This window comes from Cavia porcellus, unplaced genomic scaffold (assembly GCF_034190915.1).
Source record: "Cavia porcellus strain 051 isolate PalLab524CR breed Dunkin Hartley unplaced genomic scaffold, mCavPor4.1 scaffold_28, whole genome shotgun sequence".
Lineage (NCBI taxonomy): Eukaryota > Metazoa > Chordata > Mammalia > Rodentia > Caviidae > Cavia > Cavia porcellus.
Genome location: NW_026947511.1, coordinates 32,708,307 through 32,730,092, shown reverse-complemented (window position 1 = coordinate 32,730,092; position 21,786 = coordinate 32,708,307). Strand labels below are relative to the sequence as shown.

The 21,786-nt window shown below is 46.9% G+C and overlaps 2 protein-coding genes and 1 long non-coding RNA gene across 9 annotated transcripts; 2 read left to right on the top strand and 1 right to left on the bottom strand.

The window, feature by feature from the left end:
• The first annotated feature begins 366 nt into the window (after positions 1-366).
• Positions 367-4,584, top strand: Comtd1 (catechol-O-methyltransferase domain containing 1). 5 transcript variants are annotated; one of them, XM_063238702.1, is made up of 7 exons: positions 368-554; positions 647-774; positions 981-1,086; positions 1,163-1,281; positions 1,358-1,520; positions 1,605-1,738; positions 1,884-2,135. In XM_063238702.1, the coding sequence occupies exons 1-7, from the start codon at positions 461-463 to the stop codon at positions 2,034-2,036; spliced, it is 897 nt and encodes a 298-aa protein (XP_063094772.1). In that variant the 5' UTR covers positions 368-460; the 3' UTR covers positions 2,037-2,135. The 5 variants fall into 5 exon arrangements, with proteins under 5 accessions (XP_063094775.1, XP_063094772.1, XP_063094774.1 ...); XM_063238704.1 differs by having other exon boundaries at positions 369-554; positions 1,358-1,430; XM_063238703.1 differs by having other exon boundaries at positions 369-554; positions 1,358-1,448.
• Positions 4,425-19,028, bottom strand: Vdac2 (voltage dependent anion channel 2). The gene is made up of 10 exons (XM_003473810.5): positions 18,889-19,028; positions 18,638-18,692; positions 17,352-17,420; positions 15,877-15,926; positions 12,846-12,998; positions 12,700-12,752; positions 9,488-9,715; positions 8,671-8,821; positions 6,063-6,120; positions 4,425-4,803 (listed from the first exon to the last, which is right to left on the bottom strand). The coding sequence occupies exons 2-10, from the start codon at positions 18,666-18,668 to the stop codon at positions 4,712-4,714; spliced, it is 885 nt and encodes a 294-aa protein (XP_003473858.1). The 5' UTR covers positions 18,669-18,692; positions 18,889-19,028; the 3' UTR covers positions 4,425-4,711.
• LOC106028528 (uncharacterized) lies at positions 18,241-21,339 on the top strand. Of its 3 annotated transcripts, XR_001202147.3 has the most exons (3): positions 18,241-18,379; positions 18,588-18,715; positions 18,854-21,339. It is a non-coding gene; the product is annotated as an uncharacterized LOC106028528 (long non-coding RNA). The 3 variants fall into 3 exon arrangements; XR_010044025.1 differs by having other exon boundaries at positions 18,249-18,715; XR_010044026.1 differs by having other exon boundaries at positions 18,249-18,715; positions 18,827-21,339.
• Positions 21,340-21,786: the final 447 nt, after the last annotated feature.

Below are 21,786 nucleotides of genomic sequence, written 5' to 3'. Positions count from 1 at the left end.
GTGCAGGGCTCCCGAGTTCTGAACCAGATCCCTCCCTTGCTCTCTGGGATACCTGTATTTGTGTCACCTGTACTTTGGTCACTATTGTTATAGCGACACCTTGCACTCGCACATCCACATGTGCGCTTGGCCTGGGCAGAAAAGATGGCGAGGAGAAAGAAGCATATCAGGCAGGCCATTGGATTGGTGCTCTCGGGCACAGGCCTCTAGACCTCAGGGGCCCGGCAGGAGAAACCAGATTCCTGGACGCGCGACCCCATACTGGGCCCGGAGCAATTCCAAGAGCGGCCACCAGAGGGCATGCGGTCACCGGGAGCTGCTTGCAGGATGGCAATGAGACCGCCAGGTGGCGCCCGAGCAGCGGCTCCGCCGACATGATCCGCGCAGGGTGGAGCCAGGAGTCCAAGGCGGGGGCCGTGGCTCTTCCGCGCTCGGCTTCTTGTGGCCGCCGCCGCGCGCCATGACCCAGCCCGTGCCCCGGCTCTCCGTGCCTGCTGCGGTCGCTCTGGGCTCGGCCGCGCTGGGCGCCGCCTTCGTCACGGGCGTCTTCCTGGGTGAGCGGGCTCGGGGTCGGGTGTGTGCGCGCAGGCGGGGACGCGCAGACAGCCCGGGACTCCGGACCCTGACCTCACGTCCTCTCCGGCAGGGAGGCGGTGGCCCCCGTGGCGATGGCGGCGACAGCAGCGCCTGCTGCCCCCCGAGGACAGTCCCCTGTGGCAGTACCTGCTGAGCCGCTCCGTGCGGGAGCATCCGGCGCTGCGCAGTCTGCGGCTGGTCAGCGGGGCCGGGCGGGTGGCCCCACGTGGCCGGGTGACCCCACGTGGCCGGGTGACCTTGGCTGCGCGGGGGATTCCTCTGGGATTCCGGGTCCCCACGGGGCGCCAGGACTTTCCCTGAGAACCACACCCACCCCGCGCCCCGAGGCACCCGATTCCCGAGGCAGGGGGGGTGACTCGGGCTGGTGTCCCTGTCCCCCACAGCTGACCCTGGAGCAGCCGCATGGGGACTCCATGCTGACCTCTGAGCAAGCGCAGCTGTTGGCCAACCTGGTGCGGCTTGTCAAAGCCCAGAAGGCGCTGGACCTGGGTAGGCGCACGGCGGGGACCCTCGGGGCCGGTGGCCCCGGGTCCCAGCTCTGAGCTGTGTGCGCCCCGGTCCCCAGGCACCTTCACGGGCTACTGCGCCCTGGCGCTCGCGCTGGCGCTGCCCCCAGCCGGGCGCGTGGTGACCTGCGAGGTGGACGCGGGGCCCCCGGCGCTGGGGCGGCCCCTGTGGCAACAGGTGAGTGTCGCGCGCCCCTGAGTGGCGGCGTCTCCCGGGGCGAGAAGCCGCGGCGCTGACCTCGCTCCTCCCGCAGGCGGAGGCGGAGCCCAAGATCGACCTGAGGCTGCGGCCCGCGCTGGAGACCCTGGGTGAGCTGGAGACCCTGGGTGAGCTGGTGACCCTGGGTGAGCTGGAGACCCTGGGTGAGCTGGTGACCCTGGGTGAGCTGGTGACCCTGGGTGAGCTGGAGACCCTGGGTGAGCGCGGGGCCCTGGCAGCTCCCACCGCCGCCTCTCGGGGCGCGGCCCCGTGTGAGCGCAACTGTCCGCTCCTCCCACCAGACGCGCTCCTAGCGGCGGGCGAGGCCGGCACTTTCGATGTGGCGGTGGTGGACGCGGACAAGGAGAACTGCACCGCCTACTACGAGCGGTGTTTGCAGCTGCTGCGGCCTGGAGGCGTCCTCGCCATCCCCCGAGTAAGGGACCGCGAGGCACCGCTCGGCACCTGCTCGGGGCGGGGTCCCAGTGCCTCCCTGCCCGGCTGCGCGCGCGAGGCACTAGGCGCTGGGGTAACTCCCGAGACCGCGCCCCCTCCGCCCGGTGACGCCCCATCCCCCGCAGGTCCTGTGGCAGGGAGAGGTGCTGCAGCCCCAGAAAGGCGACAAGGAGGCCGAGTGCGTACGAACTCTGAACGAGCGCATCTGGAGAGACGCCAGGGTCCACATCAGCCTCCTGCCCCTGGGCGATGGCCTCACCTTGGCCTTCAAAATCTAGGGCTTGCCCCCCGAGAGTGGGCTCGACGGAGGCTGACTAGGACCCAGGCACTGACCCTGAATTTGAAATCCACCAATAAAGTGGGACTGCGGGCCAGGACCTCCGGAGCCTCCTCCCTGGCGATGAGTCACCGGCGTTCAGGCCTCCGGTGACTGAGGCCATGACCCTTGGGGGGGGGGGCATCAGCACCTGGGCCCAGCACACATGCAACCGTGATCCACCTGGCTCCCCTTAAGTCTAAAGGAAGTGGGGGCTGCTGTCCTGGCAGGTGTGAAGCACAGGCCTGCGGGTGGCAACCTCCCAGAGGACAGGCCAGCGCCCTTTAGAGGGACAGTGGAAGGGACCCTGCAGGCTCTGCCTCTCCACCCACAGCTCTCCTACCCACAGAGGACAGCTTGGCATGAGTCTGGACTTCTCTAGGCTCTGCAGCCAGTTCTGAGGGCTGGCTGCTGGAAGCACACCTGCAGGCCACTGGACCCGAGTAGCGGGGAACCTGCGAGGGGACACTCCTACCTGCTGTTCTGCTCGATCCCCATCTTTCCTGATCCATCAGGCCAACAGGGTGCACGTGAGTGACTGGGGCCAGAGCATTTCCAGCCGAGCCTCCTACACTCACCTGTGCACACCGCGGAGCTTCGCTGCAGACCCAAGCAATGGGCCAGCAGGCCTGGGAGTCGCCCCAGGACAGTGTTCTCTTGCTGGCTGACAACGGCTTTCTTAGCACCAGGTCCTGGCTAACTCAGGGATGCCTAGAAAGCCAGCTGGAGAAGCCACCTTCAGTCTGTGGCCCACTCCAGCCAATGCTGCAGGGCAAACAGACCAGGAGGGGCCTTCACAGCCCTCAGGTCCCTTGTGGAAACCCTGCCTGAGCTTTACCCTCCTCCAGTTCTCCTCACCCCAAGCTGGTAGCACGTGCAATTTCTTGAGTATTGACTCAAAAGTCTCCCGGTTACCTTTCTCCCAGCTTCAAAGTGAACCAGTGTTACAATGTATTCACCAACTCTCCTCTGACCTTTCCACTCCCCTCCCCATCAGAAAACTCGCCCTTTCCTACTTTTCCAGCCCAAATCACATGCCAGCGTTACCATTCAAGCCCAGGTGAAGGGCCAGGCACTGCCCCAGCTCATTCCTCAGCCCAACACTTCTGCCAGCATCTGCCTGGAAGAAATTGATTCATGACTTTTCACTGGGGCCTACCCAAACCACCATGTGGTTACATGTTAGAAATGTGTTACGGGGCCAGGTGTGGTGGTGCACACCTAGCAATCGCAACACTCAGGAGGCCAAGGCAGGAGGATCACAAGCTTGAGGCCAGCCTTGACCATACATATCAAGACCTCATTTCAAAAAACAAAGGTATACATAAAAGGCAGTGCCATTAATCCTCTTCAAATACTCTCTCATTTCAAACACCCCATGGTTCTTGCCACTTTCTGAAGCAGTTCTGCAAGTCTTTTGTGTCTCCAAGACATATGATCAAAAATACTACAGAGAGTGTCACTGCAGCCGAGCGCCCTCCAAAGGAAAGGCAGGCTCGTAAGACACCCTCATTCACTCATCTGGCTCTGGGCGGCTTCTGGCTCTTCCTCCGAGTCCAAATGGCCACAGAAGGTAAACGTTTAGAACACAAAGTGCAGCCACAGCACAGCTGATGACACTCCTGACAGAGGACTTCCACAACTGCTTCAGACAGTGGCAAGAACAGTGGGGCGTGCCTAAGTGTTTTGAGGGGCAACGGTTATGAATGCTTTCCACACTTATTTTTGATCACACCTCACTCACCACCACCACCACCACCTATGATGCGATGAGGGCCAGGCCTTTAGAGCTAGTAATAACCAACAGCTAGCTGGCTTCTTGTTACTTTTCTCCCGGCTTCAAAGTGAAGCGGTGTTACAGTGTGTTCACCACCTCTCTGGGCACTGGTCTCTTCCTGACCCCCCACGCACCACTGTAAGGGTCAGTGCACCTTAGCTCACAGGAGCTTCCAACTGCATCCCTGCATCCCTTACTGTGCGGCGCCCAGGGTGACCGCACACAAGCTCTGCAGTGTGCACCCTCTGACTCTCAGGACACTCGAATTATTTATAGGGGACCTGGTGACACAAACAGGTAAGAAGCAAAACACTCACTAAGAAATAGTGTCTTGGTTGGTATCACAGAGATTTCACCCTAGCCAGCGTATCTGTAACTCTGCAAATACTGGGAGCCGTTAATTACATATACTTGTTTTATTTACTTGTGATATCCGCAGATATCAAGAGCAGATCTGATGATGGCTGAATTTAACAAAAAAATGTTAACCTCATCTTCAAACACTTTCATGTCATTCAATGGCAATATTCAAATGTTAAAAGGAACATAAAAACAAACATGCACACAACTGCACAGTTTTCATAAAGGTCTATTTCATTATTGGTGGGTAGCGTTTTTAACAGTTAAATACATTTAAATAATGTATAGGTGACTGCATGACTGCAGTATTGGTAACTAGATAACCAATTCAACTAGAAACCAACTAACAAGGTAACTGTCTAAATATTTAAAATACAGCTCTTGTTTAGATCATCCTTTGTTTGATCACCTTCTTGAGGGAAATAAAAGCCTGCTGGTCAAAATGGAAATATATTAAGGCCAAATCTGATATCCATTGCCAGAGGTTTCTTTCAGCTGGATTAAGCCTCCAATTCGAGGGCAAGCCCGAGCTTGTGGCCTCCAGCATTAATGCTCTTCCCGTCCACCAGGGCAGACAGTGTAAGCTTCACACCTGTAAACAAAGCAAACACCATGACCGACCTGAAGCACTGCCCCCAGCCCTGAGCTCCCCAGAGCCCCCCAGAGCCCGCAGGCGGCTCCGCAAACTGCCAGATGAATTACTAACGTCCACCACCAGAGGGCGCTTGGCGTAGCAAGACACTAAGAATTCCATTTTAAAGGTACCAAGTCACAGAACATAAAAACGTTATTTCAAAGCGTTCTAGAAAATGTTTACACTATTCAGACTGAAAGATAACAGAGAAATCAAATAATAGTTGGAGCCTAGAAAACAGAAACAACAATAAAGACATTTGGGAGCAGGGACAAAGCGGGAAACCAGAATACAAACTACCTACTAGGTAAACTGGCATTTTCTATCTTCAGTGTAGAAATGGTATTGCAATTACAAAGACAAGCGTCCTACTCTTAGGCCTGTAAATGTCAGGGCAAGTGTGTCCACATGTCTGCAAAACATCAGCTAAGTCTATGTAAAAAGAAGAGTTAAGTGGAGAAAGCAGTAAATCATGGACATTCACTGCAGTTCTTCAGACTTTTCTAAGTTTCAAAAGTCAAAATAAAACTGGGGGGGGAGGATTCCAGCTGGGGGGAGGGGAATGCTCCCAGTATTTTAGAACCTTGCTAGTCAAAAGGTTTAAGAATGAGAGACAGAGACACAGAAACACAGAGGAAAGAACCAGAGAACTCCGGAGCTCATTATGAGAACAGAATTCCGCACCAGACCTCCTGGATCGGATCTGCACTGAAACAGGCTCCACAGCCACTGCCATGCCTGCTAACTTTGAGAAGCGCTGCTCCGGACAGCCAGAACAAAGATGATGGGAGTAAACAAGACTACAGAGACAGAAGCAGCCGGAATGGGTGAAGTCTAAAGAAGGGTCACTGCTAACTTTCTTAGGTGGAACAAGACATTCTTATTCTGACACAGAGCCAAAGTATCAGGATAAACCACTTTCCAATGGCTGGGAGAAGGTGGGAGAAAGGGAAAGAAATAATCTCTCCCATATACTTAAGAAAGCTGAGAAGTGAAAATTTAACTTTCAAAATACTATCAAAATCAAGACAATCCCACTGTGGGGCATGATGGCACATGACTGTAATCTCAGCACTCAGAGGCTGAGGCAGGAGGACTGCTGCAAGTTCAAGGCCAGCCTGTGCCTCAAAGTGAGTCAAGGCCAGCCTGAGCTGCACAGTGAAACCTTGTGTCAAAAAGACCAAAAAGAAAAATAAATCCACTGTGTAACTACTTACCAGGCCTCAGAGTCTGAGTGTAACCCACTCCAATTAAACTAGAGTTGTTGACCTTTGCCTGAAATAAAATTCAGAAACAACAATAAGAAAAATTTTGTATGCAAAGGCAAAGCTCTCCCTATCATTTGATTATGAAGAGTTCAACTTTTAATCAACACAGGAGACGATACGATTTACTACTGTGTATGAGACTAAAGAACATCCAGATGCCACACACTTAATTCTCCATGAAATTAGTATCAAATTGTGAGGGGCACTACGCACCAGGGGATAGGCCTGTCATGCAAACTACTCAGGAAGCTAAGAAAGTATCACGTTCCAGGCCGGCTGGCCAACTTAGCAAGACTCTGATTCAAAATTAAAAATTAAAAGGAATGGGGATGTAGCTCCGAGGTAGAGCAGCAGGGCTAACCCTTGGTAAGGAAAGAAACTATTCTTTAGTGAAGCCCAACGATATGTCCACAGACCCACTGTGTCCGCAGAACAGGGCCCAACCACTCCCATAAAACCAGCCCTTGCTGAGTCCAGTCTAACTACAAGCACGGGCCAAAAGCGGGCTGTGAAGTCTACGAGGCTTCTGAGAGGCGAGCCACACCCTTTGGAATGAAGGATGTTAAGTTTAAATTCACAATGTGAATACACAGGATTCTCCCACTTAAATTATTTCACATTCTCACATGGCCTCTAAGTCCCTGAGTTCTGATGGAACCAGTCCAGGCCTGAGAGGAGCTCCCACTCCTTGGGGTGCCATTTACCAATCAAGGCCCAAGTTCCCTGTACAATCCTAACAGTTTTGGATTTAGTCACAGATCTTCGAAGGATAGCAGGAACCCTTGAGAGCAAGATATGGTAAGGAGAAGCTCTCTACAGCTCCACTCTCCACTACCACTAACACCAAGTCCCACCAGAGGACAAGGGCTATAAATAGGAGCACTTCTGCTCTAGGATCTAGCTGCCTGGTCAGGCAACTGTGCTCTTCGGCAGTCTGAGTACGGAATAACATACAAACAGCTGGTAACCAAACAGATACGGAATTATCTGGTGAGTACATTCTTGTAATGTGTAACATCAAACAACATACAAGTCAGAGAATGAATTGATGTAACCACACAGGAAAAGCCACAAATGCATTATTTATGGTCACTAGCATAGCCACAATCATGATGCTCACTGAGCCACCAATAATCATGTGTGTTAAGCATCTAAAGAAATACCCGCTAATGACCATCTTCTGCCCAACAAATTAAGAGCCTTGGTAAGCTGCACATAAGTTCCTATTATCTAACAGGAGTCAACCATTCAACTGTGACAGGCGCAGTAAGCACTGCTTTCAGGCCCTGCTGGCCTGGGGAGACAGCAGCCCTACTTCAGGAAAGTGCTAATCTGGTTCCAAACAATTCCTGCAGCCACACACACGGACACACTGGTCTCAAGCTATTTTCCATTTAAACTATGATCTTCCCATGGCTCATCAAAGCTTCTGCAGGCCGATATTAAATCTGTGATGGGCAGGAAGGAGGCGAAAGGAAAGGGAAATAAAAAGGCTCAAGATTTGGGATGTGCATGTACCAATTTCCCAAATGAATGTATTCATTATGTATTGCAAATGTATCAAATAAGGGGGGAAAAGTTTAAAAGCTAGGGACCTACCCTGAGAACAGCACTATAACAGAGAAATGTGCTGAGGTTCTGATTATCATAGTAGAGAAAATAAATAAACCACCGCCCTGCCAATGGGAAAAGCATGCTGGCTGCTGCTTGCTCTCTCTGATAACAGCCAGCAAGGCACCGCCAACTGCCTAGACTATCAATCGCACTGCCCTCCAGGGTGGAGAGCACTTCATGTAACCGACATCACTCACGGGTGGTTTGCCTTCCTTTCACTCCCCCTCCATACAGTACAGACAGTCCCTGACCTGCAGGCAACTGATGTGTGAGAACAGCTGCTGACCTGCCTGCAACTGAAGCCGGCCCCTCGGCACCCGGACTGGCCGCACTGTTCCACCCCTGCCTCGCCCAGCCACAATGTCTGAAGGGACACACCGAAGACAGAGTCTACGGATAGGACTAGGATGGCCAATATACCACTGTGCCCTTTGCAGAGGGAAGGAGGTATCCTGGGGAACAGTTAGTTCTGGACACAGGGCAGTATGCCTCACATCCTCACAAGACTGAAATGAAGCACTCAGAGTGCACTCCACGCCCGCCCCGGCAGCTGGAGTGCTTTGCCTCCCGAGCTTCAGTTTCTTAATCTAACGGTGTTTCATAAGCCGTAAAAAGACAAAAGTAATAGTTAAACTACAAATAACAGATCAGAACTGCCTAAGTGCCTAAAACACCAACGAGCCACACTTAGCTTGGGTCTCAGGGTCCTAATAAATAATTGTTCAATGGCTTTTAAGGTTAAACCAACTAGTGTGGCCTGGCCTAAAAAAACAAACAAACAAAAAAAAAACCTTCTAAAATGGGAATGTAGGAAAAGTAGCATTCCAAATGCTAAACCCAACTCATCTGGAAACTAAGGCAAATGGGATTCACAGTTCAATCTTCAACACAACTCAATTCACCCCAAAGCAAAATCCCACCCGAAGCCCCCCGAGGTACTCACAGAGATGGAAGCAGTGGGGTCCAGCTGATATTTAGCAGCAATGCCAAAGCGAGTGCTGTTGGTACCTGAGGTCCAAGCAAGGTTCACTGAAGTGTCAAGATCTTCACACACTTTCTGATATATTGATCCGCCAAATTCTGTCCCGTCATTGCTGTAAGACATCTTAAATCAATAAATCTACAACAGAAGATGTCCTCATTTCTAAGGCACAAGCACTTAAAGGAAAGCCACTGCCAGGACTGGGAGGCAGCTCAGGAGAGCATGTGCCACAAGTTCCAGGCCAGCCTGGCTACATGGCAAGGCCCTATCTCAAAACAACAACAGAAAGAAACACTTCATTTCAGGTAGGCCACCCGGTCAAATCAGCACCCCACAGGTGACAAAGCCACATACAATGGCAGAGTCTACCACTGCCTAGTGCATCTTCTAAAAGTACACAGCTCGTCAGGCCTGACAGGAGATGAACATTTACTCTCAGTTCCCACCTGAGACCAATGTTTTTAATATATACCTCTGAAAGGCACCACAGATACAGCCACAGATTTTTCTATTACAAGAAATCCTAAACTGAGCCGGGTGTGGTGGCTCACGCCTGTAATCCCAGCACTCAGGAGGCTGAGGCAGGAGGATCACTGCGAGTTCAAGACCAGCCTGGGCTACAAAGTGAGCTCAAGGCCAGCCTGAATTGCATAGCGAGACCCTGTCTCAAAAAGACAAAACAAAACAAAAAAAAAAAAAAATCCTAAACCAATTCGGTTGAAACTGAATAAAGAGTTCAACAAGCAATATCACCACACCCTACAAAAGGAATACTTACACATTAGTGTGTAGCTGGAAGTCCCCAGTCCTGTAGCCCACTGCGAAGTTATTCCTTGTCAGCTTGGACTTGGCACTGTCAAAGGTCATCTGGTACCCAGCAAGCCAGCCCTCGTAGCCAAAGACAGCGGATCCATGGATTGCAGGCCCCGCAAAATCAAAGTCAACATCACAACCAAGGTTTATACACTCCCTCTTGTAAGAGGACTTGATTTTACCACTTTTCTTTCTGGAAAGACAACAAAATGACTTAAAATTGATCCTAATGGGAAATGTTTACACAAACAACTACTGCATAAATGGCACAAAACATTTAAATAAACTATAGTATAATGGGCAAGTAAGTGAAACAGCACAATAACAGGGTTAAAAAAACAGCTCAGGGCTGGGGATTTAGCTCAGCGGCATAAGCACCTGCCTTGCAAGCAGGCGGTCATGAGTTCGATCCCTGGTACCGATAAAAAGGAAAAAGACCAAAAAAAAAAAAAAACAGCTCAAAGAATAAAGACAAGGGCACATGGGGTAGCTCGACTGCCACTGTCATGGGAAGACTGCTCTGCAGAACTGACAGTCACAAAAGCCTCACAGAACAAGTTAGTGCCACAATGCATACAGGTAATTATCTGACAGCACGCCAATGATAGCAAAAGTGGTATTCCAAAAGCAGAGAGAGAAGTTAGCCACTACAAGACAGTTTGGCAAACCGTAAAACAATAAATGTGTGCCTTTCCTAATTAGACAAGAGGAATGCTTTTAAAACTAATAGACACATATGCAAAAGACTGAATCTAAAGCCGTCTCTCTCACTATGTAACTAAACTAAAATCAAAATGGATCAAAGATTCAAATGCTAAAACAGAAACCACCTGGGCATGGTGCCACACACCTATAATATCAGCACTAGAGAGGCTGAGGCAGGACAATCACAAGTTCAAGGCAGCCTGGACTATACCGTTGAAACCTTGTCTCTAAACAACCCAAAAAGTACCCGGCATAGCACATGCCTATAATCCCAGCACTCAAAAGGCTAAGGCAGAAGAATCGCTGCAAGTTCGAGACCACCGTAGACGACAAAATTGAGTTCAAGGCCAGCCTGAACTGCACAGCAACTGCCCTGTCTTAAAATAAAAAACACTAACAAAAAACAAAAAAAAAATCAATTTGCTGGAAGATAAAATAGGTAAAATTCTTGAAGATAGGCGTAGGCAAGCACTTTGTGAACAAAATGCCAGCTAAGTAAGAGATAGCATCAAGAATCAACAAATGGAATCATCACATTAAAAAGCTTCTGTATGGTTCCCATCTTTTCTAGACCCCCTAACCTCTCTCTGGAACAGCTTGTTTCTTTTTTTCTTTTCCTTTTTTTTTTTTTTTTGTTTTGTGTTGTTTTGTTTATTTTTTCTTTTTTTTGTTTTTTGAAACAGGATCTCACTACACAGTTCAGGCTGGCCTTGAGCTCACTTTGTAGCCCAGGCTGGTCTTAAACTCAATGATCCTTCTGCCTCAGCCTCCTGAGTGCTGGGATTACAGGTGTGCGCCACCACACCCAGCTGGAGCAGTTTGTTTCTGTCTTTTGCTTGTTTCCTTACAAAGAATTTGTCCTTTCTTAAGGAAAAAGAAAAAAAAAAAAAAAATAACAGCAGCTTCTACAAAAGTAAACCAATAAAGTGAAGAGACAACCTATAGACAACCTATAGAATAAAAAAAATTTTGCCAGAAATCCTTCAGACAGAAGACTGATACCTAGCATAAAGAATTCAAAAAAAGTAAATGCCCTACAACAAAAGACCCAGTCAATAAATGGGCATCTGAAGTGAACATATACTGCTCAAAAGTACAAAGGGCCAATAAATAATGAAAAATGTTCAACATATCTGGCCACAAGAGAAAAGCAAATTAAAACACTGAGATTCTACCTTACCCCAGAAAGAACACTGTCATCAAGAAATCAAATAACAAAAAAAAAAGAAAGAAAGAAAGAAATCAAATAACAAATGCTGACAAGGTGGCAGGAGAAAAGAACCCTTCCACACTGTTGGTGGGAATGTAAACCAGTACGACCACTACAGTAATCAGTATGGAGATGCCTCAAAAAGCTGAAACCAGAAATTCTACTTGGCCAGGGCCTGGCAAGTCTGGCAAGCACAAGGTCCTGAGTTTGATTCCTGATACACCCCCCAAAAACGAAATTCCATTTGACTCAGCTATTGCCCATCCAGGTATCCTTCCAAAAGAGTTAAAGACATCACAGTGAAACTTGCATACTCATGGTTATAGCCACACAACTCACAATAACTAAATCTTGGAAACAGCTCTAAGTCTATTAACAGGTAAGTAGATTTAAAAAAGTGGGATTTATACTCAGTACTACTCAGACACGAATAAGTAACTTAAATCATCTGTGAGAAAATAGATACCCTTGAGATCATAACATTAAATGAAATAAATCAGACACATAAGATTAAATATCACCTGGGTTCTTTTTTAATATAATAAACCCAAAATAGCTGGGCATGGTGGTACACATCTGTAATCCCAGGACTTGGGGAGCCTGAGGCAGGCGAACTACCACGAGTCTGAGACCAGGCTAGGCTACAGAGTTCAAGGCTAGCATAAATTACAGAGACCTTGCCCCTCACCAAACACACACACACACACACACACACACACACACACACACATGTATATATAAAAGGATAATAGAAGATAGTGAGCTCAACCTTTTGTAAGAGAAGGGAACAGAGAGATTGGAGAAAGGGCAGTGAGAAGAGGATGATAAAAGAATTAAGATGTGCTATGTCAGGCTGGGGATTTAGCTCAGCAGCATAAGCGCCGCCTGCGTCGGAAGCAGGCAGTCGTGAGTTCAATCCTCGGTACCAATAAAAAGGAAAAAGACCAAAAAAAAAAAAAAAAAAAAAAAAGAAAAGAAAGATGTGCTATGTCAATACACCCACTCCCCACAATGAATGTAATCATCATGAACTCCACACATGTACTGGTAAAAATAAAAAATTTAAGCCAGGCATAGTGGCGCATGCCTGTGATCCCGGTACTCAGGAGGCTAAAGGATGGCTGAGAGTTCAAGGTCAGCCTGGGCTACAAAGTGAGGCAGCCTGAACTGCACAGTGAAACTGTCTCAAAAAACACAAATAAATAATTTAGTTTGAAAAATCTGAAAATAAATTTTCTGCAGATAAAAACGCCCATGCTTACCCCGTGTTTGGTGAGAAGGTAGTATCAAAAGTCAGTTTCAAACCTTGACAAATCTATTTCAGAAGGAAAAAAAGTTTATGTTTAGCTTGATCTCCCTTCTAAAATATAAAACTAAAATTAATACTAAAGCATTGTTCAAACATTACCTGATCTTCAATTGCGATTTCTGTTCCCAGAGTGTTATCAGTGTTCCACTTCTCTGTGAAAGTCAGGCCATACTCACACCATTTATATTTGGTCTCCAAGGTCCCAGTAACTTTACCAGTGTCTGTGTTAGATGAACCAGATGTTGAGAATTCCTGACGAGACAATAAATAATGTCATGAACCTTCTCACAAGGCTGGAAAAATCTATTGCCTGATACAATATTCAAAATTCTCTGCACTTGAGCTAAGGTAATTTTACTTGAAATTTAAAAACTCATGGGGAAAATGACTGTTTGGCACTGCCTTCAGTCTACATGATACTGAATAAAAACTACATGTCAGTATGGTTCATCGCTGATCTCAGAATCCAAACTGTTAATTACAAAAATTGTCTTGAAAATCTTAAAAGAGAAACGCATCCCCCAATAGCAATCCATGCCAACAACAAGATTTTTTAAATGGTCTGATAATTGCAGTATTTTATTTTTCCTGAGATAAAACCATCAGGTCTCATGCCTCACAGTCTCATGGGGGGGAGGGGCAGGGCAGGGAGAGGGATTTACAAATTTACAACTGGCTTATATCAAACATAATATAAATATATAACGTAATATTAGAAAAAATAACCTAATAAAGGGATCGATATGAAATGCATGACATAATATTATGTTTGTAACAAATATAAGTAATTTGCCAATCCCTAATTGCATACCAAGTAAAAAAATCAAAGGATGAGAGAGGGTTTATGTACTAAAACAGAGTAAAGCACTTGCAATCTTCTAAGATAAAACATTATAATGCCCCTCAAGGGTCCTGACTCACAATTTTTCTACTATTTCCATTCTATACTATGGCAATTGAAAAAGCAAATCTAAAGATGGATGCTCTAAATGATATTTTTAAAAAAGAATTTTTGACCAGAAATGTTACCTAAGAGTGAGGAAAGACCAAATATCATCAACAGGAAAAAAACCAGCCACCATTCACTTGGAAAATGTAACACTTGTATAACTATTGCTCTGCACCTAAACAGACCCAAACCCATACATCATACATGCAGTCTACTCGATTCAGAGCACTATTCAGACTGAAAAAACAGGAATTTCAAGTCAAAGCTTGATGTTCAATTCCATAATAAAAAAACACACTGGGATGAGTTAGAAAGTAACACTTGACCTGTGAGTATTGGCACACATCTATGTAACCCCAGTATGAGGAAGTTGATTTGGCAAAAGGGAGGCTGATATGAGTTTAAGGCTAACCTGAACTACACAGCAAAGATCTCCTCTTAAAAAGGGGGGGGGGGGGGGAATATGGGGATTTAGCTCAGCAGCATAAGCGTCTGCCTTGCCAGCAGGCAGTCGTGAGTTCGGTCCCCAGTACCAATAAAAAGGAAAAAGACAAAAAAAAAAACATACACACACAGATGTAAAATCAGAGTCATAGTAGCTGGTTCTTGGTGTTATTTACTACAGGAGTAATAACACTGGAACATACCACACACCTTTATGGAGTCTGTTTCAACAGCCTACCCCTGGAACACAAACCTAAACTGGCACTGAAAGCTTTATATATTTTCAAGTGCAATACACAAATGGAAAGCATTATTCACATCTATAAGAAGCATGTTCTTCCAGCAGTCAGTCTGAATGAGGAACGTGTATGAAGAGCAATTTTCAATATTGAGTGTCCATGATTAATGACTCTGGAGGTCCCACCCACTGCCATCCATCAGCCCAGGGATCAAAAGCTAGACTACAGACACAAAGGATTAATATATAAATTCTGTATCACCCTGTGGGACCAAAATTGGACCAAATGACACCAATGGTGGTGCTTACCCCTTCTTTCAATTGCTAAACGTTCTGGTCTCTATCTTTTGGAGTAGCCTAAACATCTCTGTAATTCAAGAGATAAAAAGTCAGGCCTTAAGGCAGCTGTGGTGGCACAGGCCTGTAATTCCAGCACTTTCAGGTATGAACCAGGAAAATTGCTACAAATTTGAGGATAGCCTGAGCTACAAAGTGAGTTCAAAGCCAGCCTGAACTGCAAGGGAAACCCTGTCTCAAAAAAGCAAAAAAAAAAAAAAGTCAAGCCTTGCTGGACAAAGCAAGTAATCTCAGCACTCAGCAGGCTGAGACAGGAGGATCACTGTGAGTTCAAGACCAGCCTGAATTACATGCCCAGACCCTGTCTCAAAGAGGAAGAAGGGAAGAAAGGGGTAGGGGGAGAGGGAAGGGAAGGGGGAGGGAGAGATAAAAAGAACAATCTATAATAGGATCAAATGTAATAAACCCCAGTTATATGCAATATAGCAAGAATTTATCAAAATAATCAATATTCTAATACATATGTAAACACTACACCTATTCCCAAAACAATCTCAAAACAAAAATTCTGGGCCAGGGATTTAGCTCAGTGGTATAAGCGCCTGTCTGTCAAGAGCAAGGTCATCAGTTTGCTCCCTCGTACAAAAAAATTTTTAAAGTAAAAATAAAACAAAATAAAATTCTTCAGGAGTGAGAAAAAAAATCACAAAATTAAATTTTACTTTGAAGGAGTTTATTACGAACCCCCAATACCAAAATATTAATATACCTTAGTTATTCAAATCAGAAATGCATTCATCACAAAAAGCACAATGAAATGTCCATGCAGCATGGCCATGCATAAATGCTCAGTATGCCCTCTAAACCAGTTAGCTGAGTACTCTTCTGCCCAGAAATAAAACCAACATAGAGCAAGGATTTAAAAAAAGTGTTAACATTTGCTGCCTTCAACCTTAAAGTCTACCTGAATAAACAGAGTCCCAGGTAACCAGTGTGTTCCCTATGTTCCTTGTGTATGTGTACAGAGTAATACACAAAAGGCCACAAGAGAACCAGAATTCATACCCAAAGCCAAAACAGATTAGGTCCCATGGAAATCATTCACAAAATTACTGCTGCTTCTTTAAGATCAAACAGGTAGGCATGTTTCAACTACAACTTTCATGGGTTGAAAAATGACAGATTCATCAGCCAACACTTACCACACCACTACATGACTTTGTTTTCACATCCAGTTTCACCAACCCAAAGCCTTCAAAAAGAGCAAAAGATAACAAAATGAATCTTTTGTATAAAAAATGCTTATTTATTGCTGACAATATACTTAAAAAGATTCCACATATCCCCAAGGGAATAAAAACCCATTTATACAAAACACACTTAAATGAAATTTTTAAAATTAGTTCTATAGGGGCTGGGGATTTAGCTCAGTGGCACAAGCACCTGCCTTGCAAGCAGGCAGTCGTGAGTTCAATCCCCGGTACCGATAAAAAAAAAAAAGTTAAAAAAAATAAATAAAAATTTAAGCCAGGCATTGTGGTGCACCTGTAATCTCAGCTCTTGGAAGGCTGAGGCAGACGAATCACCAAGAGTTCAAGGCCAGCTTGAGCTACATAGTGAGTGCAAAGCTAGTCTGACCTACATAGCAAGACTGTCTCAAAACAGAAGAAAAAAATAACTAAATTAAAATAAATTATACATCCAATTAGTAAAGGACAGAACATCTCTGTTGCTTAGTCCAGTGTTGGTACATAACTCACCCCTCCCAAAATGCTTTCAAACCATTTTTAACTCTAAATATCAGATTAGAAAACCATATGACTGAAATCTCAGCCATCACCAATACCATCATCACAACAAAAACATTTGGGACATTTATCTAAAAAGGGCACCTTGAATAACATAAGACAAGAAGATTTCAGAATAAGATCTTCAAAAAGGAAATTAAAATGAAAAATGCTTCAACTCTTTAAAGGGTATTAGAAGTGGTACAACCACAAAAACAAAACAATAATATACAACCCTAGTCAACCAAAGACTAAACTATAATGGAAGAAAATAAAAGCACAAACTGCTGTCTCAAAAGTTAAACTATAGTTTGAAACGGAAGTCAGCTGTAATAGTTAACAGACATTTAATCTAAAATGTAGCCACGTGTGATGGAGCATGCCTGTGATTCCAGTGCTAGGAGACTAGGGCAGGACAACTGCCATGAGTTCAAGGCCAGCCTGTACTGTGAGTTCAAAGCGAGGCTGAACTATGTATCAAGGCTCTGTCTCAAAAAATTAATAAAAATAAAATAAATAAAATATATCCAATAAGGAGTCAGAGGAGTTTAGGTCAGCAGCACAGGCATCTGCCTGGCAAGTGAGAGGTCGTGAGTTCAATTCTTGGTACCCAAGAAAAAAAAAGTATCCAATAAAAGAATAAAAGAAATGAATTTAACTTCCCCCAAGTAATCCAAGTACACATTTTTACTCCCTCCCCCTTCTGTGAGGCAGGATCTCACTAATTTGCTAAATTTCCAGGACTGGGCTCAAACTTTGAATCATCCTGCCTCAGTTTCCCAGAATGCTGGGATTACAGATGCACACACCACAACGCCTGACACATCTGCATTTTTGTTCTAAAATTAATTTTCATTCTTGATATAAAATTAAAGAGAAAAGGTTCTTACCAAATCCTTTGTTGAAAATATCTCTGGCAGCTTTGCCAAGGTCAGCGTATGACGGAGGAATACACATTGCTGGTAAGCAGAAACAGTCCAGTGTTAACTATGTTCTTGTTTTCCCACCTTCTGTACAAGAACCCAATGCTGATCTTTAAATTCAAGCAGTTCAATTTGCTAAAAATATGGTTCTGATACCAGGTGGTCACAATAAAGCTGTACTCTAACAATCCATGATGGAGATACCGACAAGAAAGGCTTATTTCCAAAACAGATAACCAAGTACTTACCCAAACTTGTGAAAGTTCTTCCAAAATAGAAAGTCTCTAAAATTTAAATTGTCCAGAACCTCACTTTATTGGACAAGCCTATCACAAAAAAATCAAATTGTGTGTACATGCATATATAGCTCCAAAACTCACTGGGACGGGCTGATCTAACAAAATTCAAAACTTAAAACTAGGTCCTCTCTCCTTAACTATATCCCTAGTTCCCTGAGATCGAAACTAACTCTCAGTAAGAAAAAAAGGAAACTTAGAGCCGAACATGGTGGCTCACGCCTGTAATCCCAGCACTTGGGAGGCAGAGGTGGGAGGATAGTTGCAAGCTCGAGACCAGCCTGGGCTACAAAGTGAGCTCAAGGCCAGCCTGAACTGCATAGCGAGACCCCGTCTTAAAAAAGACAAAAAAAGAAAGAAACTTAACACCCTGGGAACTTAAATATTGAGTCTAGGAAAAATAAAGCCATTTGCTTTTTACAGAACTGTCCACACCAACTGAATATCAAATAGCACTTTAAACATATTAATATGTCTCTCAAGTTCTCCACCAATGCCGCGCGACTTAAGGTCAAGCAATCTGAGCTCTCGCAGCAGCTCATTCATTCTGCAGAGCACATGAGGCCCTTAGAAGCACATGTAGTGCGTGACCTTGAGTTCTCACTAGGATGACAAGTACTTCCTCTAGGAAAGTGACCGATGTAATTCTTAAAGGGAGAACTCAACAATGTATAACTTTTTGCTCTCAGTTCGTCCCAGGTACGTCCAAAACCTAAAGGTAGATGCGACGCAACGCCTGGGCCCGGTTCCTTGCTCCGAAAACCGGCAATCCAGCACCTCCACCGCAGAGGTGGAGACCAGAAGACGTAGCGGTCACCGAAGGGGGCTGAATTTGGCGAAACTGGGGCCAGAGGGAGATTACAGGAAGGGAGGTAACAGGCTGCCGTTTTCCGGTCGTCCGGTTTAGACCCCTAGGTCGCCACCGCCCAGTCTCGCAGAGATCCGGTCTCTACTTACGCCGCGCGCAAGTCTGTCCGTGGTTCGCCATGGCGAGGTCGCTGGAAGAGGTGGCCTGGGGCGGGGACAAGAAGAGCGGTCAGTGGGGGTCAGAGGAGAGTCACGGGGGGGTCTCGGGCAGAAAGGGGCCAAGGGGCCGGGGGGCAGCGCGGCCATCTTGGGGCCAGAGCCAACTCGAGTCCCACTCAGGCCTCCCGCTTGGCCATCGCGACCTAGATGCCGGACTGGTCGTGAGACTAACACAACGGTACCTGGTGGTCTCCTGACGGACGCCGCCGCCGCCGCCGCCGCCGCCCCTGCCGCCGCTCGGATCACTCCGGCTCGGGCTGCGGCTGCAGCTCCTGGAGGGCGAAGTGAAGGAGACACCGTTCCGCCCGCCGCAACCCCGTCCTCCCCCAGCCAGGACCCCGCCGCTGCCCCTCAGGGCTGCCCGCCGCGCCTGTCCTCACAAGGCCGTCCGCTGCCCACTCCAGCCTGCTTCGGAGAGGCCACGTGAATCTAGGGCACCTTCACCCCCGGGGTAAGCCGCCTCCGTGCTTCGGCAGCGGTCAGGAGAACACAAATCTCCGGGCCTCGACTCAGGCAGCGACCGGGGCAGCCCCAGAGACGAAGGGGCGGGGAACGACGGAGGGCGCGCAGAGGAGCTCGCGCGGGCGGGGGATGGGGCGGAGGCCCCGCGCCAGTGCGTCACGGGGGCGGGGCGTCGGGTGGTGTCACGTACACCTCTCTGCAGCCTTTGGGGCGCTGGCTCTGGCTGCGCAAGGCGGTGGTCCTCCTAGCTGCTGAGGCTTCGGGTGCGTTGCCCGTCTGCCCTGAACTGATGTAGCTTGAGCCTCTTAAACATCATCAATGTCTCCAGTTTAAAGAAAACGAGCGAGGCGCCACCTGCAGGCCCCGAGCCCTTCCTGCACGTCCCGCACCCACATGGGCGACTCTGTCCACACGCGGAACTCGGACTGTGGCTGCGGCGGCGACCCAGCCTGCCTCGAGGCCAGGCTGGTGAGAGGCCTGGAGGAAATGTAGGAACCAAGCTGACCGAGCATTAAATTGCTGAACCCAAACTGTCTGATGCGCTTGCTGGAAAAGTGGGAAAGCCAACGGAATAAGAAAATGATCAGGTCTATTGGGGGCTGGGGATTCAGCTCAGAGGCATAAGCGCCTGCCTTGCAAGCAGGTAGTCGCGAGTTCGATCCCCGGTACCGATAAAAAAGAAAAAGACAAAAAAAAAAGAAAAAAAATGATCGGTCTAATGAGCCAAAATTGGCATCAATTGGGGCTTCAAATCAGCTACCTACCTCAGTTATCGAGCTCATTTATCCCAGTTTCATCATCGATAAAGGGGCTAGGTTAAATGAGATCTCTAATAGCCATTCAGCAGATCTCTAATAGCCATTCAGCAGGGGAGGCCCAACTTCATTTCCTTTACCTCTAGGTTCTCCTCTCCTAAACCTAGAAAATGATAGATAGGCTTCCACAATCCAAAACCTCAAAGCTGCAACCTGCAACCTGGTAGATTCCTACAGCCAAACCTAGCTGGCTAGCTGGCAGTCTCATGGCTGGGTTGATTCATGTAAAAGATGAGAAGAAGGGGCTGGGGATTTAGCTCAGCGGCATAAGCACCTGCCTTGCAAGCAGGAGATCGTGAGTTTGATCCCCAGTACAGATAAAAAAAAAAAAAAGATGAACAGAAAAGTCTAAGAGATCAGGCTCCAGAAGTTTGATTTGTTCCTCTGTTCTTGCTTAGACACGTCAGCCTGCAACAGCCTGGCTCCACTGAGAGCCAAAATGCTCTAGCTGCTGTCACTGTTACTACTACAAGGCTGGTGGCAGGCACCAGCGTCCCTACACCACCACCTGCCAGAAAAGTCCAGTCCCTACTAGATCAGTTAGCTCCCCTATCTGCAGCAGGGCTTACTCACATTGTGAATCATCTAAACAATGTTGTTTAACCCTCAGAGAATTTTCATCCTCTGCAACACCCCTAAAAATGTAGACCATGCTTAATGACTGAGGGAAGTGCTGTGGCTAAATAAGGAATTGTAGAAAAGAGATAATTCTCTCCTTGCTCATTATAAAGGTTCAGCGCTGACATATCAATACATACATACAAAAAAAGTCGATGATTGAGCATAGTGACACACACCTTTAATTCCAGGCCCTCCAGAGGCTGAAGAGGAAGGATCACCATGAGTTCAATTCCAGCCTGAACAACATAGTGAGACCCAGCTACAAAAAATCAAAAAGAAGCCATGAGTAGTGGCACACATCTGTAATCCCAGCACTCAGGAGGCTGAGGCAGAAGGATTGCCCTGAGTTTGAGGCCAACCTCAGCTACATAGTGAGTTCAAAGCCAACCTGGACTACATAGCAATTCCCTGTCCCAAAAAACCAACAACAACAAAAAAAAAAAAACCAACAACAAAAATAGAGAATGGACTAATGAGCTTTGATGATCAAAGAAGGGGACAAAATACAGAATCCAGTCAGTCAAAGACGGAAATGGCAAGGAAACAGATTTTCCTCTCAGATTCTCCGCCAGAGCAGGTCATGATGTATGGAGATCCCTTTTCTGTCTTGTCAAGGTCCTTGAAGTTTAAATTTGTAATCTAATGGAAGTGTATTGGAATTTTAGCGAGTTAATTCCAATCTACCACTTCTAGTGCAACTATGGCAAGAATAAAGACACTAAGACATGTTTATAATTATGAGGGGCCAAGTTATCCTGAGTCCAACCCAGATGATGGTTCAACAGAACAAAGACCTTGACCCAGAGCCTAATTTTATGAATGTTATTAATTTGTGAAGAAGAGAGTGTCTGGAGGATGAGTGACTATGAGAATGGCAGGAGATACGTGAGCACTGTAAGCTGGGCTAGGCAGGATGCCTAAAAGCCCTTCTGCAATATACAGAAAGAAAGATACACAGAAAGACCAATCCACATCACACAGTTGAGGTAGCATTTAATGTTTAGGGGGCTGGTGCTTCAGCTGTGATGTGTAAACCTTTGTGCCCTGGGAAGGCATAGCCTCTTATCTCAAGTCTCAAATGCAGTGGATGGCCCTGGAACAGTGACTCTGTCATTCCACCTGGCTCAACTGTGTTTAGGGAGATGCTGAGGCAGGAAACAGTAACTGTCATCTGGCTTCAAA

What these genes read in the sequence shown, in the direction of transcription:
- Vdac2 (XM_003473810.5), bottom strand. Translation starts at nt 18,668, where the DNA reads ATGGCGAACCACGGACAGACTTGCGCGCGGC. An exon ending in TATTTTCAACAAAGGATTTG is followed by an intron (nt 15,927 to 17,351) that starts GTAAGAACCTTT and finishes CTCTTTTTGAAG; the next exon opens with GCTTTGGGTTGGTGAAACTG. An exon ending in ACCTTCTCACCAAACACGGG is followed by an intron (nt 9,716 to 12,699) that starts GTAAGCATGGGC and finishes TTGTCTTTCCAG; the next exon opens with AAAGAAAAGTGGTAAAATCA.
- Comtd1 (XM_063238702.1), top strand. Translation starts at nt 461, where the DNA reads ATGACCCAGCCCGTGCCCCGGCTCTCCGTGCCTGCTGCGGTCGCTCTG. An exon ending in CGTCACGGGCGTCTTCCTGG is followed by an intron (nt 555 to 646) that starts GTGAGCGGGCTC and finishes CCTCTCCGGCAG; the next exon opens with GGAGGCGGTGGCCCCCGTGG. An exon ending in CCAGAAGGCGCTGGACCTGG is followed by an intron (nt 1,087 to 1,162) that starts GTAGGCGCACGG and finishes CCCGGTCCCCAG; the next exon opens with GCACCTTCACGGGCTACTGC.